The following is a 15505-nucleotide window of genomic DNA, read 5'->3' on the forward strand; positions in this document are numbered from 1 at the left end:
CTGCACTGGGGAGGACATCCCCTCCCCCCCTGACATTCGCTGGAGTTTTTCGGGCATGCATATGTGTGTCTAGCTGCATGGCAGTGCTGCCCAGTGCAAAGTGCATTCTCGGGGCTGCACGGAGGGGAGGCGGGGGGGGGAAGCCCCTGTAGATTCGCAGAGCCTTGTACGTGTAGGATTGTTTGGTCTGTGCCAGGTTCGAGCCCTCCAGTTGCTTGTCGACACCCCACCCATTGGCACATTGGTGCGGCGGCGAGGGGGGGCGGGTGTTGTTTCAAGTCTAGCCCCAAGATTTGGCCTGTTTTTCCCACGGGGCTGCGGAAAAGAAGTTGGTACGGTCACCGCCCTCCCACCCCAAGGGAAAGCAAATTAAGGATTGACGGGTCCTGCCCCCCCCCCCCAGCCCCGCCTCCGGCTAAGGGGCCAGGGAAACGGTGGAGCTTCCAGTCTGAAAGCCAGAACCTGGCGATGCGTGGCTTGAGCACTACGGCTGGGGTTCGCATGGCCTGGGTGGCAGTGACGGGTGCTCTGGGGCTTGCCAGCAGCTTCCCCGCTGCGCCGCCCTCTCTACCTTTCCCGGCGGCTAAGGCTGTGTCCTTGTCTTTTGAAATCTTTCAGATGGATACTAGATATCTGCTCTGAGCAATGGGTAGAGACAGTTATATCCTCCTCTCGTGGGCAAACATTGGCCACATGAGTAACTCATCGTCTCTGTTTCCTTTCCTTTCCCTTCCTTAATCTGCGTTTCTCCAGTTAACTCATTCCTCCACCCCTTCCCCCTGCACGTGTACCCCACCTCTTCATGTATCTTGGCTCTGGTGGCCAGGATTCCACCATAATCGCAAACCAATTGCAACCCCCGGGGTCCGGCGTGGCCGGGGAGGCTCTGGCCAGCTGGCTTTGGCGGTTCTCGCTGTTTGAAGTGGGGCTGCCACCTGGCCTGGCTTACTGGGTTAGTTTAAAAGCCCTGCATATGCTGGAAGGTCACTTTTGCGTTCTCCTTTGTGAGAAAGAGATTGTGATTTGATGCGCTGTCAGAATGGAGGGCATCATTCTGAGACGGTGTGCCTCCTTGCAGACATTATGGAATATTTTATGTAGTTTATTCATGCACATTATTTCATGATTGTGTAAATTTCAGTCGCTAGGTGTTAGATACTGTATGATTTCTTTCATCTGTGCTCACTGCTCCTGATGGTTAATATTTGTATCTTTGGCAAGAAAGAAGGCAAAATGACAGTTTACACTCTTTTAAACTGTAATTTTTATATTTTTGAATTTTTATTCAGTACCTGTTTTAGATTCTTTGGCTAACTTTTTTCATTAATCATAGTTAATTAATAAAACTAGGTGGCAAATAATGAATTTTTTAGTCTTTAGGGAGAGGAGAACTGGAAGTATACGTTCTAACAAATACTGTTTTCTTAAGTTGTAGTAAAAGCTTTCATAAATACATGCTATGTTTTAGGTGAAAGTTACACAAGAGCTGAAGAACATTCAAGGTGAGCAGATGACAAAACTTCAAGCCAAACACCAGGCGGAGTGTGACTTACTTGAAGATATGAGGTAAGATCACAGTAGAGCATTGGAGAACCTCGGTATCTGCCGCTCAGGACCTTTGAGTCGCCAAGCCCCAGGATCTGATGATGGAATTTCCTTTTGGATTTCCTGCTTTCAGGCTGCAGAATTTTGACTCAGAGGTCAGAACTGGAACTAACACAGTGCGAACTTTCCCTCAGTGTACACATGCTATTGAAAAATAAGGGCCTTAAGAGTCTATCAGTTTGTCTGAAATTCAGGTGAAATTCTTGCATCTTTTCACCAAGTTGTGAGTTATTTATTGGCTTAAACAATTCTATACAGACTTTTAAGCTGATACTTATGGTTAATGGTTAATATCTGGGATGAGCCAGTTACCCCAGATAATTTAACTGTTTGTTAAAACATGGCAAGTGTAACTTTGTTTAAATGCCCAATTCAGTGAGAACTAATTGTCATGTTTTATTAAAGATACCTGTATTCATAATCAAGGGAACTCTGAATTTAATAGGTAAGATATTGCACTAACATTGTGAGAATGAGTGTTGGAGCTGAGCATAGTGAGGTGGACATGGAGGCACAGAGCTAGAATCTCAGTAATCCCAGCTCTCTGGAGGCTGAGGACGGAGGAGCCCAAGTTCAGGGCCAGCCTGGACTTCAAAGGGAAACTCTTTTTCAAAAAAGGGGGGAAAAAGAGGATATTGTAAAAATGAGCAGAAAGTAGGAATTATTTTATTAAAGGAATTGCCACTTTTTAAAATTTTATTTTTTGAGACAGGATTTCTTTGTGTAGCTTTAGAGCCTTTCCTGGAACTCACTCTGTAGCCCAGGCTGGCCTCGAACTCACAGAGATCTGCCTGTCTCTGTCTCCTGAGTGCTGGGATTAAAGGCGTGTGCCACCACCGCTCGGCTTAAATTTTTTTTTATTTTTATGGGACAGGGTCTCTCTCTTGTAGTCCTGGCTGTTCTGGAACTCACTCACAGAGATTCTCCTGCCTCTGCCTCCCAGTGCTGGGATTAAAGTCATTCACCACTTGGCTAGAGAGATGGCTCAGCAGTTAAGAGCACTGGTCTTTCTTCCAGAGGACCTGAGTTCAATTTTCAATGCCTACATGGCAGCTCATAAAAGTCTGTAACTTTTGTTCCAAGGGATCCGACATGTTCACACAGATATATACATGCAGACAAAACACCAGTGTACATAAAATAAATAAGTCATCAAAAAAAAAAAAAAAAAAAAAAGTGCCGGGCGGTGGTGGCGCACGCCTTTAATCCCAGCACTCGGGAGGCAGAGCCAGGCGGATCTTTGTGAGTTCGAGGCCAGCCTGGGCTACCAAGTGAGTTCCAGGAAAGGCGCAAAGCTACACAGAGAAACCCTGTCTCGAAAAACCAAAAACAAAAAACAAAAAAACAAAAAAAACAAAAAAAACAAAAAACAAAAAAAAAAAAAAAGTGCACCACCATGCCTGACCTGCCACCTGTAGTACAAGCTGACAGTTAAACAGATATTTTTATAAAGGATAAAAGATGATTTGCATATTCAAATAGAGCAGCTCCAATTCTTACTCCTATAATACAATTATCAAATTAGAATTAAAGTCGTAAATCATCAGTTGGCTATTTTTCCCATAGTATCCTAACATCATGTTCATGAAAAACATTACCATATATTGTTAAGATAAAATTATATATGTTTTGGATAGCTGAGCTATTTATGGCTGCAGGACTGGTGGGTGAGAGATTTGTCCTGACCGTGGGTCAGGCAGGACTGGAGAAAACTTCAGCTACAGCTCAAAGATTTTTAAGAGATTTTACTCATGCTTACTTTAGATACTTTTTATGAGCATTTCTTCTATACAACTGTCTTTTTAGGATTTCCAAGGCATATAAATGTTTTCATTCATTTTGAATATACCAGCGTTGCTTTTCTGACTGGAAAGAGCTCTATTTCAATTATGAATTTGTTTCTCTTTTAAAATAATTGTTTAGGATTGTGTGTGTGTGTGTGTGTGTGTGTGTGTGTGTGTGTTTGTTTGTGTATATTCCATGTGTATTTAGGTACATGTGGAGACCAGAAAAGGGTGTTGAATCTCCTGGCGCTAGAGTTGCAGGCAGCTGTAAGCCACCTGCTGTGGGTGCTGGGAACTGACCTCAGGTCTTCTAGAAGATCAGGAAGTGCACTTAACCACTGAGGCATCTCTCCAGCTTCTTGTTTGTCTTTTTATGTCTTTCTCTTTTGTTTTCTTCTTATGGTCTCATGGTGGGGGTATTTGCTTTTTTTTTTTTTTTTTTAAGTTTTATTTATTTATTATGTATATAGTGTTCTGCCGGTATGTATGCCTGCAGATCACAAGAGGGCACCGTTATAGATGGTTGTGAGCCACCATGTGGATGCTGGGAATTGAACTCAGGACCTCTCTCTGCAAGAGCAGCCAGTTTAACCTTTGAGCCATCTCTCCAGCACCCAGGGTATTTGTTTTAAGTTGTATTGGTCATTGAACCCCAAGGCCTGGTATACATTAAGCATGTGCTGTATCACTAGGATACATTCATAGCTTCCACAAGTGAGGTTTTCGATTAAAAGATTTCTCTGCATAATACTAAAACTTGATATTGTTAAAAATTCAGTTTTAGACATCTGTTAAGCCTAGTAAGATATTTCATATACATCTCTAGATAAAAGAAGTAATCAATTTTTAGAAAGATCTCAGGAAGGAAAAGTTAGTGTGTAAGTAGAGATCTTTCGTGTGGCGTATTATGAAGTCTCATTGATGGTTTCATCTGAGAACCTCTTGATTTCACGGTTCTTTTTTTGTTTGTACCATAGTGCAAGAGCTTAAGGTCAAGAGTCTGGACATTGTAGTTACTCAGTCTTGGATTTCTGTCCAAACTTTTTCTTTTGAGACAGGGTTTCTCTGTGTAGCTTTGCGCCTTTCCTGGAACTCACTCTGTAACCCAGGCTGGCCTCGAACTCAGATCTGCCTGCCTCTGCCTCCGAGTGCTTGGGATTAAAGGTGTGTGCCACCACCGCCCGGCATGCCCATACTCTTTTACTTATTATCCATACTGACTTTTGAGAATTGACTTAATCTTTCTAAACGTCAGTTTTCTCAGTTGTAGAATGGGGCAATATTATCGTTCATTCTTACAGGTTATGCAGATCAAATGACAGTATATACAAATGCAACATAATTAATCTAGGTTGATAAAGGCTCTTGTTCCTGCTTTGCTACTGTTTGAACTTTTTCTAATTCATCCGCTCTCTTTTGCATTATTATAGCAGTATTCTAATTGTCACAGCACTATCTTCATGTTTTCCTTTCTTCAATCTCTCTTTAGTAGTCTGTCTTCCACAGTGTAATTAGTTCCTCTTTCTGTGGCCGTCTAGATAAAGGCCCAATACCTTGTTATAGTATAATGGCTGCAGACCTTTTTTGGCTTGATTATTATCATTTTATGCATTGTTTTTCTTTGGCCATTCAGGACATCTAATTATCTGTATACTCTGTAGTTGTGGTTTTCTTCTTCCTCCTCTTTTTCTTTTTGTCATTTTCATGTAGGTTTTTGCTTTGGACCCTGGACTGGCCAGGAATTTACCCTGTAAATTGACCTTGAATTTGTGACCAATCAATCCATCTGTTTGCTTCCTGAGGTCTGGGATTATAGGTTTCTCTGTGTAGCCTTGGCTGTCCTGGAACTTGTTCTATAGACCAGGCTAACCTCAAAGTCTCAGAGATCTGCCTGCCTCTGCCTCCTGATTAAATGTATGCACCCACCACCACCGCCAGGCTGACCATGGTAACTCTTAAAAAGAAAGCATTTAACTGGGGCTTGCTTACAGTTTTAGAGGTTTAGTCCATTGTCATCATGGTGGGGATCATGGTGGCATGCAGGCAGACATTGTACTGGAGAAGCAGTAGGAGTACTACATTTGGATCTACAGGCAGTTAGGGGGAGAGAGACACACACAGAGAGCCTGGCTTGATCCTTTGAAACCTCAAAGCTCACCCCCAGTGTTGCACTTCCTTCAAGGCCACACCTACTAATCCCTCCCAAATAGTGCCACTCTGATGACTAAGCATTCAAATATGTGAGCCTGTGGGGGCAGTTTTTATTCAAACCATCACAGTGTGCTTGTGTGTTCCTGTGCAGGTGAGAGGTTGATGTTTTTCTTCAGTTGTTTGCCATCTTGTTTATTTTGTGTGTAGGTATGTGGTGTGTGTGTGTGTGTATATGTATGTGTATATGTGTATGTCCCCGTGTGTGAAGGCCAGAAGTTGTTGTCAGGTGTCTTTCTCAGTCATTTCCATTTCAATTACTGAGAGATAGGTTCTCTTCCTGAACTGCAAGATTACTGACTAGGCTAGTCTAAATGATCCATCTCTGGGATTACAAACAAACTGCCAGGCCTTGTTGGCTTTTTTATGAGGGTGCTGGGAAACCTGAACTCTAGTCCTTATGACTGACAAGCACTTTATCCACTGAGCCGTCTCCTTAGCCCTTCTCCATCTTACGTTTGATACAGGGTCTCTCACTGAACCTGGAGCTCATTGATATAGCTTGACAGGCAGGCTGGCCAGCACACCCTAGGGATCTTCTTGCCCTCACTTTTTAGGCAAACACCACCACATTCTGCTTTCACATGTGTGCTGGAGATCTGAACTCAGATCCTCATCTTTCACGGCCCATTACTATTTTTGACATAAAGTATATCTTTATTATATGTAAAACGTATCTGGGCATGGTAGTTTATGTATGTAATCCCGGCACTTGGGAGACTGAGATAGGAGAATTGCCATGAGTTTGAGGCTACCCTGGGTTACAAAGCAAGTTTCAGATCAGTTTATGCTACCGAGTGAGACCCTGTCTCAAAAAACCAAAACCAACCAAATAAATAAAAATTTAAAAGCAAGAGTCTGGCAGTATACCAGGCATTAGTGGAATATTTTAAAGGAGTCAATGCACTCTTTTTTTCATTCCCATATAATTGTAAGTAGCATATACCATTACTTGCTAAAACATGCTTTTAGGCCTCTCAGTCTTAGCATCTGCGCTGGTTCAAAGATGCTTTTGGTTTGACTCATTTTGTGAAATAAAGTGATCATGCCATGTGTCACCAGATATTGTTACACAATTAAACTTCTACTTACACAGAACAAAAGTGTTGAAGATTTTTTGTAGTTTCATGTAATAGGAAAAGCTCTATATTTCCTCTGTGGAAATATGATACCTTATTGAATGTGATAGTTGTGTCTATGAGTATCCTTAAGAATACATTTTAAGCTGTGCATGGTGGCATATTCCTTTAATCCCAGCACTTAGAGGAAGAAAGCAGACAGGTCTCTTGAGAGTATGAGGCCAGTCTGGTCTACATAGTGAGTTACAGGATAGTCAGGGTTATGTAGACAGACCCTGTCTCAAAAAACAATTAAGCTCTGCTTGGCAGTTTACACCTTTAATCCTAGCATTTAGGAGGCAGAAGCAGGTGGATCTTTGTGAGTTCAAGGCCAGTCTGGTCTATACAGTGAGTTCTAGGATAGCCAGGGCAGTTACAGAGAAACCCTGTCTTGAAAAAAAAAACAAAAACAAAAACAAACAACCAAACCAAACCAAACCAAACAACCAAACCAAACCAAACCATACCAAACCAAACCAAACCATACCAAACCATACCAAACCAGAATACATTTTGGGGCTGGAGAGATGGCTCAGAGGTTAAGAGCACTGACTGTTCTTCCAGAGGTCCTGAGTTCAATTCCCAGCAACCACATGGTGGCTCACAACCATCTGTAATGAGATCTGGTGCCCTCTTCTGGCCTGCAGAAATACATGCAGGCAGAACATTGTATACATAATAAATAAATAAATCTTAAAAAAAAAAAGAATACATTTTAAGACAGGCATGCTGTATTGTTACCATGCCTGTAATCCTATTATTTGGGAAGCAGAGGCAGGAGTATCTCTGTGAATTTGAGGCTGTCTTGGTCTACAGAGTAGTCCCAGGTCAGCTAGGGTTACATAGTGAGACACTGTCTCAAATAAAACCAATAGTGAAACACTCAAGAAACAAAACAGGCATTTTTAAGAGCTAGATACGGTAGCACATATCTTTAATCTAAGCACTTGGGAGACTGAGGCAGGATTGCAGAAGTTTGAAGTCATCCTGGGCTACATAGTGATGTAAACTTGTAACAAAACCCAAAAGCTTGTAAACCCCAAACAAACAAATCCACCTGGAGGCTGCCTGGGCTACACTGCTACAAACTCAAAAAAGCAAAACCAGGGGCAGGAAAGATGGTTCAGTAAGAACACTTGCTGGATGGACCTGTGTTCCGTTCTCAGCACCAGCGTAGTGGATTATAACTTTTGGTAACTGCAATTCCAGTGGATCTGACACCCTCTCTGGCCATTGTGGGCACTGCATACATGTAATGCCCACACATTCAGGCAAAACACTCATATATATATCTTTCTATCTATCTATCTATCTATCTATCTATCTATCTATCTATCTATCTATCTATCACACACATTCAGGCAAAACACTCATATATATATCTTTCTATCTATCTATCTATCTATCTATCTATCTATCTATCTAAACAAACAAACAAATAAATAAATAAATAAAACAAATAAATAAATCTTTAAAAACAAAACCAAACAGTGCATTTTACAGAAATGTTTAATCTCCATAGGAAGAGCTAAGATGTGATTGTTTTTATGTTGTTCATAAACTCACTAAAGCCTATAAAATACTTCAGATAAACAAGACAAGTTGTTCATCTGAGAAAAATAAAACAAGGACTGGATAGTTGGCTCAGCTGTTGAGAGTGCTTGTCAGTCTTGCAGAGGACCCACTTTTGGCCAGCACCCACACAGTGGCTTACAACCATCTGGGACTCTAGTACCAGGCGATCCAGTGTACTCTTCTGACCTCCGTGGGTACTGCATGCATGTGGTAAACATACATACATGCAGGTAAAACACTCATACACACAAAACAAATAAATCTTAAAAACACAAAACCCCACTTTACTATAGGTTTGTCAGTTGGCTCAGCAGGTCGAGTCACTTGCTGCTAAGCTTGTTAGCAGGAGTTTGATCCCTGGGAAAGAACTACTGCAAGTTGTCCTCTGACCATCACATGCCTGCCATGGAACTTGCAGGTGAGAGTAGATTGGTAGATTGGCTTGTAAGTTCACTTAGCATAAACAGGTAGCCATTTAGAAATGATAGGAGTTAAGATGTGTCTTATGAGCTGGGCATGGTGGCACATGCCTTTAATGCAGCACTCAGGAATCTGAGGCTGGTAGGTCTCTCTGAGTATGAGGCCAGTTTGGTTTATACAGGGAGCCCTAGGCCAGCCAGCCAAAGTTACATAGTAAGACTCTGTCTCAGAAACTAAAATGAAATAAAAAAAAATCTGCCTTGGGTAGAATTATGATGTAGAGGATGTTTTAAACCAGGTCCACCTAGGAGAGATGACTCAGTGGTTAAGAGCACTGATAGAAGATGCAGGTTCTATTCCCTGCACCCACACTGAGGCTCACAACCATTTGTAACTCCTCTTCTGGGGGAAATCTGTGGCCCTCTTAAGACCTCTCCAGGGCCAGCATGCATGTGCTACACTGGCTTAAATACAGGCAAAACACTCAAACACAAAATATATTTACTTAACTTTAAATATTTTAAACCTAAACCCTTTAGAAAGTGTAAGTTTATGTGTGGCTTTTTAATATGCCATGTTAAATGTATTGTGATGTGATAAACACATTAGTAGATGTATCTCCATTATGCATCTTCAGGTTTTGAATACCTGTGAATTTGTTTGGAGATGAGTAGTATGGAAACTTTAACTTAATTTGATTTTCTTTTAATTCTGACATCAGCTGTCATGATAATCTTATTTTTCAGAGTGTATCCCTATTTCCCTAAGCTAATACAGCAGTAGCTCTGTATTAGCAGCAGGTGACTTTTGGTACATTGAAAGATCTCAAAGCAGTCCCTTTAAGTAGTAGAATACAGTATTTCCCGCTTAAACACCAGTTTAGGCTTCTGGTTCTCTTTCTCCCTCTTTCCCTCCAATGTGAGTTGAGTCTGCATAACAGTTTTTGGATTTTGGAGCATTTCAGTTTATTCAGTTTATTTATATTATAAAACCTCCCAAGTGGAAAAATTTTAAATTGTTTTTGAGATAGGCTCCTACACTATAGCCCAGGCTGGTCTTGAACTCCTGGTAGTCCTGCTGATTTTCCTCCCAATTGCTGGGATTCTAGGCATGTTTTTATCATGCCTGACTTCTTTTTCTTTCTAATATGAAGGAATGATGAATAGTAACAATGGTTTTCTTTGTTTTTGTTTTTTGAATGGGTCTTTTTTGTTTTGTTTTGTTTTGGTTTGGTTTGGTTTTTCGAGACAGGGTTTCTCTGTAGTTTTGGTGCCTGTCCTGGATCTCACTCTATAGACCAGGCTGGCCTCCAGCTAGCAGAGATCCACCTGGCTCTGCCTTCCGAGTGCTGGGATTAAAGGCGTGCGCCACCACCACCTGGCCCTTGAATGGGTCTTATTGAGCCTTTGGAATAGCTCAGTGGGTCCTTCTGCTGAGCCTAATGACTTGAGTTCCATCCCTGACACTTAGATGTTGGAAGGAAAGACGAACTGTCTCAAGTCCAGGCTGGCCTGGGGCCTCCTTGTGTAGCTGAAGATGATGACCTTGACCTGATCGTTCTGCCTCTGCCTCCTTAGTGCTGGTCTTCTAGGCCTGCACACCATGCCCCATTTGTACAGATGACGTTTTTATGATGTTAAAAGAAGCTAAAGAGCAAACCTAAGATTCAATGAGATGTGAACAGGAGAATTTTATGCCAGATGTGGCCGGTTCCCACCACACTCCCTTCTTTTTTTTCTGGAATCTGAGGGGAGGAGGTTAATTAGGACAGTCCTTTCCTTTGCTGTCCTCCCTTCTCATTTCTTTAGGGGTGGGTTTTTGAAAGTCACGTGTTAGGAGTGAAGTATGAAAAGGAAAGGGAACTCATTTGTTGTTAATCAAGGACATTCCATTCTTTGCGGGGATTTCACACTGATGCATTTCCTGTTGAAATTGACTGTCAACAGTGTTCAAGCATACTTTACTTTTTGTTGTTGTTTTAAGACAGGATCTTCCTACATAGCCCTGGCTAGCCTGGTACTTGCTACATGTATCAGGCCAGGCCAGGCTTGCAGTGATTCTCTCACTTTTACCTCTTGAATGCTAGGATTACAGACATTTGCCACCATTCACAGCCTGTTTTTTTTTTTTCTCCTGAAACAATGTTTCTCTTTGTAAAACACCCCCCTCCCCCCCAAATCCTGGAACTTGTTCTGTATGTTACATAGTCCAGGCTGGCCTTGAACTCAGAGCTCTGCCTGCCTTTGCCTTCCAAGTGCTGGGATTAAAGGTGGGCGCCACCACTACCATGTACCTATACACACTTGTTTTACTTTTTTTTTTCTTAAAGGAATAAAGGCTCTTGCCACCATGTCTAACCACCTGAGTTTGATCCCAGGGACTGACATGGTAGAAGGAAAAAGTGTGCTATGGCTTTTTTTTTAATTTGTAAAAAGTTTACTTTAAGTACATTGGTTTTTTTTTTTTTTTTTTGATTTTTCAAGACAGGGTTTCTCTGTGTAGCTTTGCGCCTTTCCTGGAACTCACTTGGTAGCCCAGGCTGGCCTTGAACTCACAGAGATCTGCCTGGCTCTGCCTCCCGAGTGCTGGGATTAAAGGCGTGCGCCACCACCGCCCGGCCGTACATTGGTGTTTTACCTGCATATATGTCTGTGAGGGAGTCCAATCCCCTGGAACAGGGGTTACAGACAGTTATGAGCTGCCATGTGCTACCTTATGGGTGCTGGGATTTGAACCCCAGTCCTTTGGAAGAACAGCCAGTGCTCTTAACCACTGAGTTATCTCTCCAGCCCCTACCTTTAAAATTTATTTATTTTTGTTTATGTGCATTAGTGTTTTGCCTGCATGCATGTTTGTGTGAGGGTGTTAGATCTTGGAGTTACGGACAGTTGTTAGCTGCCATGTGAGTACTGGGCATTGAACTTGTGTCCTTTGGAAGAGTAGTCAGTGCTCCCTCCCACCCCCCACAGGGTTTCTCTGTTTAGCTTTGGCGCTTGTCCTGGATCTCGCTCTGTAGACCAGACTGGCCCCGAACTCACAGAGATCTGCCTGCCTCTGCCTCCTGAGTGCTGGGATTAAAGGTGGGCGCAACCACTGCCTTGGTTTTTTTTGAGCTGAGTATCGAACCCAGGGCCTTGCGCTTGCTAGGCAAGTGCTCTACCATGGAGCTAAATTCCCGCAGTCAGTTCTCTTAACTGCTGAGCTATCTCTCTACCCCCCCTGTTTTACTTTTTAAAAGTTTGTTATTTACTTATTTTCTTCTCTGCTCTCCAAGGCCTTAGACCAAGTAAGTTTCTAAATACTAGAGCTTGTGTTTTTTCCTTTTTAGTATGGTTTATCCATGTGATGTTAAATTAGAGTGTAGCTTGAGTTTTTCTGCCTGGCCCACGGTCAGGACAAATCTCTATCACCCGCCAGTCCCACAGTTGCTCAGACCTGACCAAGTAAACACAGAGGCTTATATTGCTTACAAACTGTATGGCCGTGGCAGGCTTTTTGTTAACTGTTCTTATATCTTAAATTAATCCATTTCCAATAAATCTGTACCTTGCCACGTGGCTCGTGGCTTACCAGCGTCTTCACACGCTTCTTGTTATGGCAGTGTCTGGCAGTGACTCCTTCCGCCTTTCTGTTCTTTCTTTTCTCCTCTCTGTTAGTCCTGCCTATACTTCCTGTCTAGCCACTGGCTAATCAGGTTTTATTTATTGACCAATCAGAGTAAATTGACATACAGACCATCCCACAGCATTAGAGTATACAGTTAGAGTATATAGTTAAAAACTATTTTTCTGCTGTGGAATGTCATTCTGTATGCTGTGAATGTGTGTTGCTCTGATTGGTTGATAAATAAAATGCTGATTGGCCAGTAGCCAGGCAGGAAGTATAGGTGGGATAAACAGACAAGGAGAATTCTGGGAAGAGGAAGGCTGAGTCAGGACACACCAGCCAGATGCAGGAAACAAGATGACAAGGAAGAACTGAGAAAAGGTGCCAAGCCACATGGCTAAACATAGATAAGAATTATGGGTTAATTTAAGTGTAAGAGCTAGTCAGTAATAAGCCTGAGCTAATGGCCCAGCATTTATAATTAATGTAAGTCTCTGTGTGTTTACTTGAGGGATGCAAGTGGGAGAGATTTGTCCTGACCGCCAGCAGAAAACTTTTGACTACATTTTTCTAGTAAATGTTCTTAGGAGGTCATCATATAATATGGAGAAGAATTTTTGAATCATACTAGTTTATTTTATAGATGAAAGTGAAAACAGGAGATTAAATAGGTCATATTGTTGGGAATTTTTAATTTATAGACTACGGCACTCTTATTTACATTTATCTTTTTAAAACTTTTTATTTTTATTCTTATTCTTATTTTTTGTTTTTTTGAGACAGGGTTTCTCTGTGTAGTTTTGTGCCTTTCCTTGGAACTCTGTAGCCCAGGCTGGCCTCGAACTCACAGAGATCCCCCCTGGTTCTGCTGGGATTAAAGGCTTGGCCACCACTGCCTGGCTAATCTTTTATTTTTTTATAGCCCATTTTTAAATTGTATTGTTCAGTATTTTGATTGGCCAGTGGCTAGGCAGGAAGTATAGGCAGGATTAACAGAGAGGAGTTCTTTATATACTTTGGAGATCAGTCCTCTGTCAGATGTGGGGTTGGTGAAGATATTTTCCCATTCTGTAGGCTGTCTTTTTGTCTTATTGACCATATCTTTTGCCCTACAAAAGCTTCTCAGTTTCAAGAGGTCCCATTTATTAATTTTTTCTCTCAGTGTCTGTGCTACTGGTGTTATATTTAGGAAGTGATCTCCTGTGCCCATGCGTTCAAGAGTACTTCCTACTTTCTCTTCTATTAAGTTCAGTGTAACTGGATTTATGTTGAGGTCTTGGATCAACTTAGACTTGAGTTTTGTACATGGTGATAGAAATGGATCTTATTGTAATCTTTTACATGTTGATATCCAGTTATGTCAGCACCATTTGTTGAAGATACTTTCTTTTGTCCATTGTATAGTTTTGGCTTCTTGGTCAAAAATCAGGTGTTCATATGTGTGCCGATTAATGTCAGGGTCTTCAATTCGATTCCATTGGTCTGTATGTCTAAAACCTTTTATTTTTTTTAAGGTTTATTAATTTTATAATTCTTATGTGTGAGTATTTTGCCAACACATATGTCTGTGTACCACATGAGTGCCTAGTGCCTGCAAAGATCAGAAGAGGGCTTTAGCTCCTCTGGGACTAGAGTTACACACAGTTCCTAGTCATTACGAGGATGCTGGGATGGAATGGGGGTCCTTTGAAAGAGCAACAAAACTCTTAAGTGCTGAGCCATCTCTCCAGTCCTGCAGTATCTTTTTTATCTGTGTCTCTCAAATTTTAATCTAAGAAAATCATCATGGGGCCTGTCGAAGTATTTTTCCTGTCAGTTATGCATTATTAACCCATTTTCTTTCTTATTTTTTTCACTAATTGAGCTGTTTTCCCCCTGCCTGCCCCAGAGATTGAATATACTAGGCAAGTGCACTACTGTGGGGCAACAAACCCCAGTGAGGTAATTCTTGTGTGTGGCACACTTTGTGGATGGCTAAAGTAATGCAAAAATAAGGACTTTGAAGGTAGAACAGAGATTGCAGCTTACGTGTGCCACTTAACTGAGTAGGTAATCTTGGACAAGTTACAAAGCTTTTCTCAGCCTTGTGTTTTATATATGTGAGGAAAAATCAGTGTTTACCTTTTTGCTGTAAATTAAATAAGATGTGAAATGCCAAGCAGGTATTCAGTTTTGGTAGCTCCTCTTATAGTTGGAAATTGAAGTTTGGGAAGAAAAGTATTAAGGTGACAGAAGAAGTTGTATTTCATCAATTATAAGAAACACTTTCTCTGACATTTTTTAAAAAAAGATTTATTTATTATGTATACAGTGTTCTACCTGCATGTATACAGGCAGGCCAGAAGAGTGCACCAGATCTAACTACAGATGGTTGTGAGCCACCATGTGCGTTCTGGGAATTGAACTCAGGACCTCTGGAAGAGCAGCCAGTGCTCTTAACCACTGAGCCACCTCTCCAGCCCCATCTGTTACATTTTCCTAAGCTGCATCTTTGTTGTGATGAAGTTGGCTGTGCTTTAGTTAATCATTGTCTGTTAGTGCACATAGTGGTGGAATAGGCATCTACAAGCTTGAGTGAAAATCCCAGATCATGGTTGGAATAGAAATGTTGCATCCAAATGGGCTTTTGATGGCTCATAATATAACATTATGTGGCAAAACAGGTTCATTGACTGATTTAAGAAAGTCATTTAGAACTGGGTATGTAGGCTTGTATCTTTAGTCTCAGTACTCAGGAGGCTGAGGCTAGAGGATCCTTGTGAGTTTGAGTCTCCAGAATCCAAAGAGCTAGGTGAGGTGGTGTGCACTTGTAATCTTAGCACCATGCAGTCAGACATAGGTAAGTCAGTGCGGCTCCCTGGCCAGCCAGCCTAGCCAAATTGTCAAGCCCCCAGGCCAGTGAGAGACCCTGTCCCAAAAGGTAAAGTGGAAAACTACTGAAAAATGACACCAGAGGTTGTCCTAGCCTTCATCTCCATGTGTGCTCATGTGCATGCCTGCCCCCATGTTAACACATACATATGTGCAATTAAGAAGTGACCTAATCAGAATATAGTATATATCTGTGTATGAAACTGCCAAAGAATAAATTTAATAAAAAAAAGTGATTCAGGAGAGTTCAACTGAGAATGTGAGTAATTTACCAATTTGTTTCTTTTGTTATACATGTAAGAATTTATTACATCATAA

The 15505-nt window shown here is 41.6% G+C and overlaps 1 protein-coding gene across 3 annotated transcripts in view; it reads left to right on the top strand.

The window, feature by feature from the left end:
* Fchsd2 (FCH and double SH3 domains 2) overlaps nucleotides 1-15505 on the top strand; it is a 246047-nt gene that overhangs the window by 26813 nt on the left and 203729 nt on the right. For all 3 annotated transcript variants that reach the window (XM_076548355.1, XM_006982124.4, XM_016000690.3), the window contains one exon: nucleotides 1469-1566. In XM_076548355.1, coding sequence (XP_076404470.1) covers nucleotides 1469-1566 — 98 coding nt within the window. The remainder of the gene's footprint in view (nucleotides 1-1468; nucleotides 1567-15505) is intronic.

The sequence above is a fragment of the Peromyscus maniculatus genome, chromosome 1 (genome assembly GCF_049852395.1).
Source record: "Peromyscus maniculatus bairdii isolate BWxNUB_F1_BW_parent chromosome 1, HU_Pman_BW_mat_3.1, whole genome shotgun sequence".
In the NCBI taxonomy this organism is placed as follows: domain Eukaryota; kingdom Metazoa; phylum Chordata; class Mammalia; order Rodentia; family Cricetidae; genus Peromyscus; species Peromyscus maniculatus.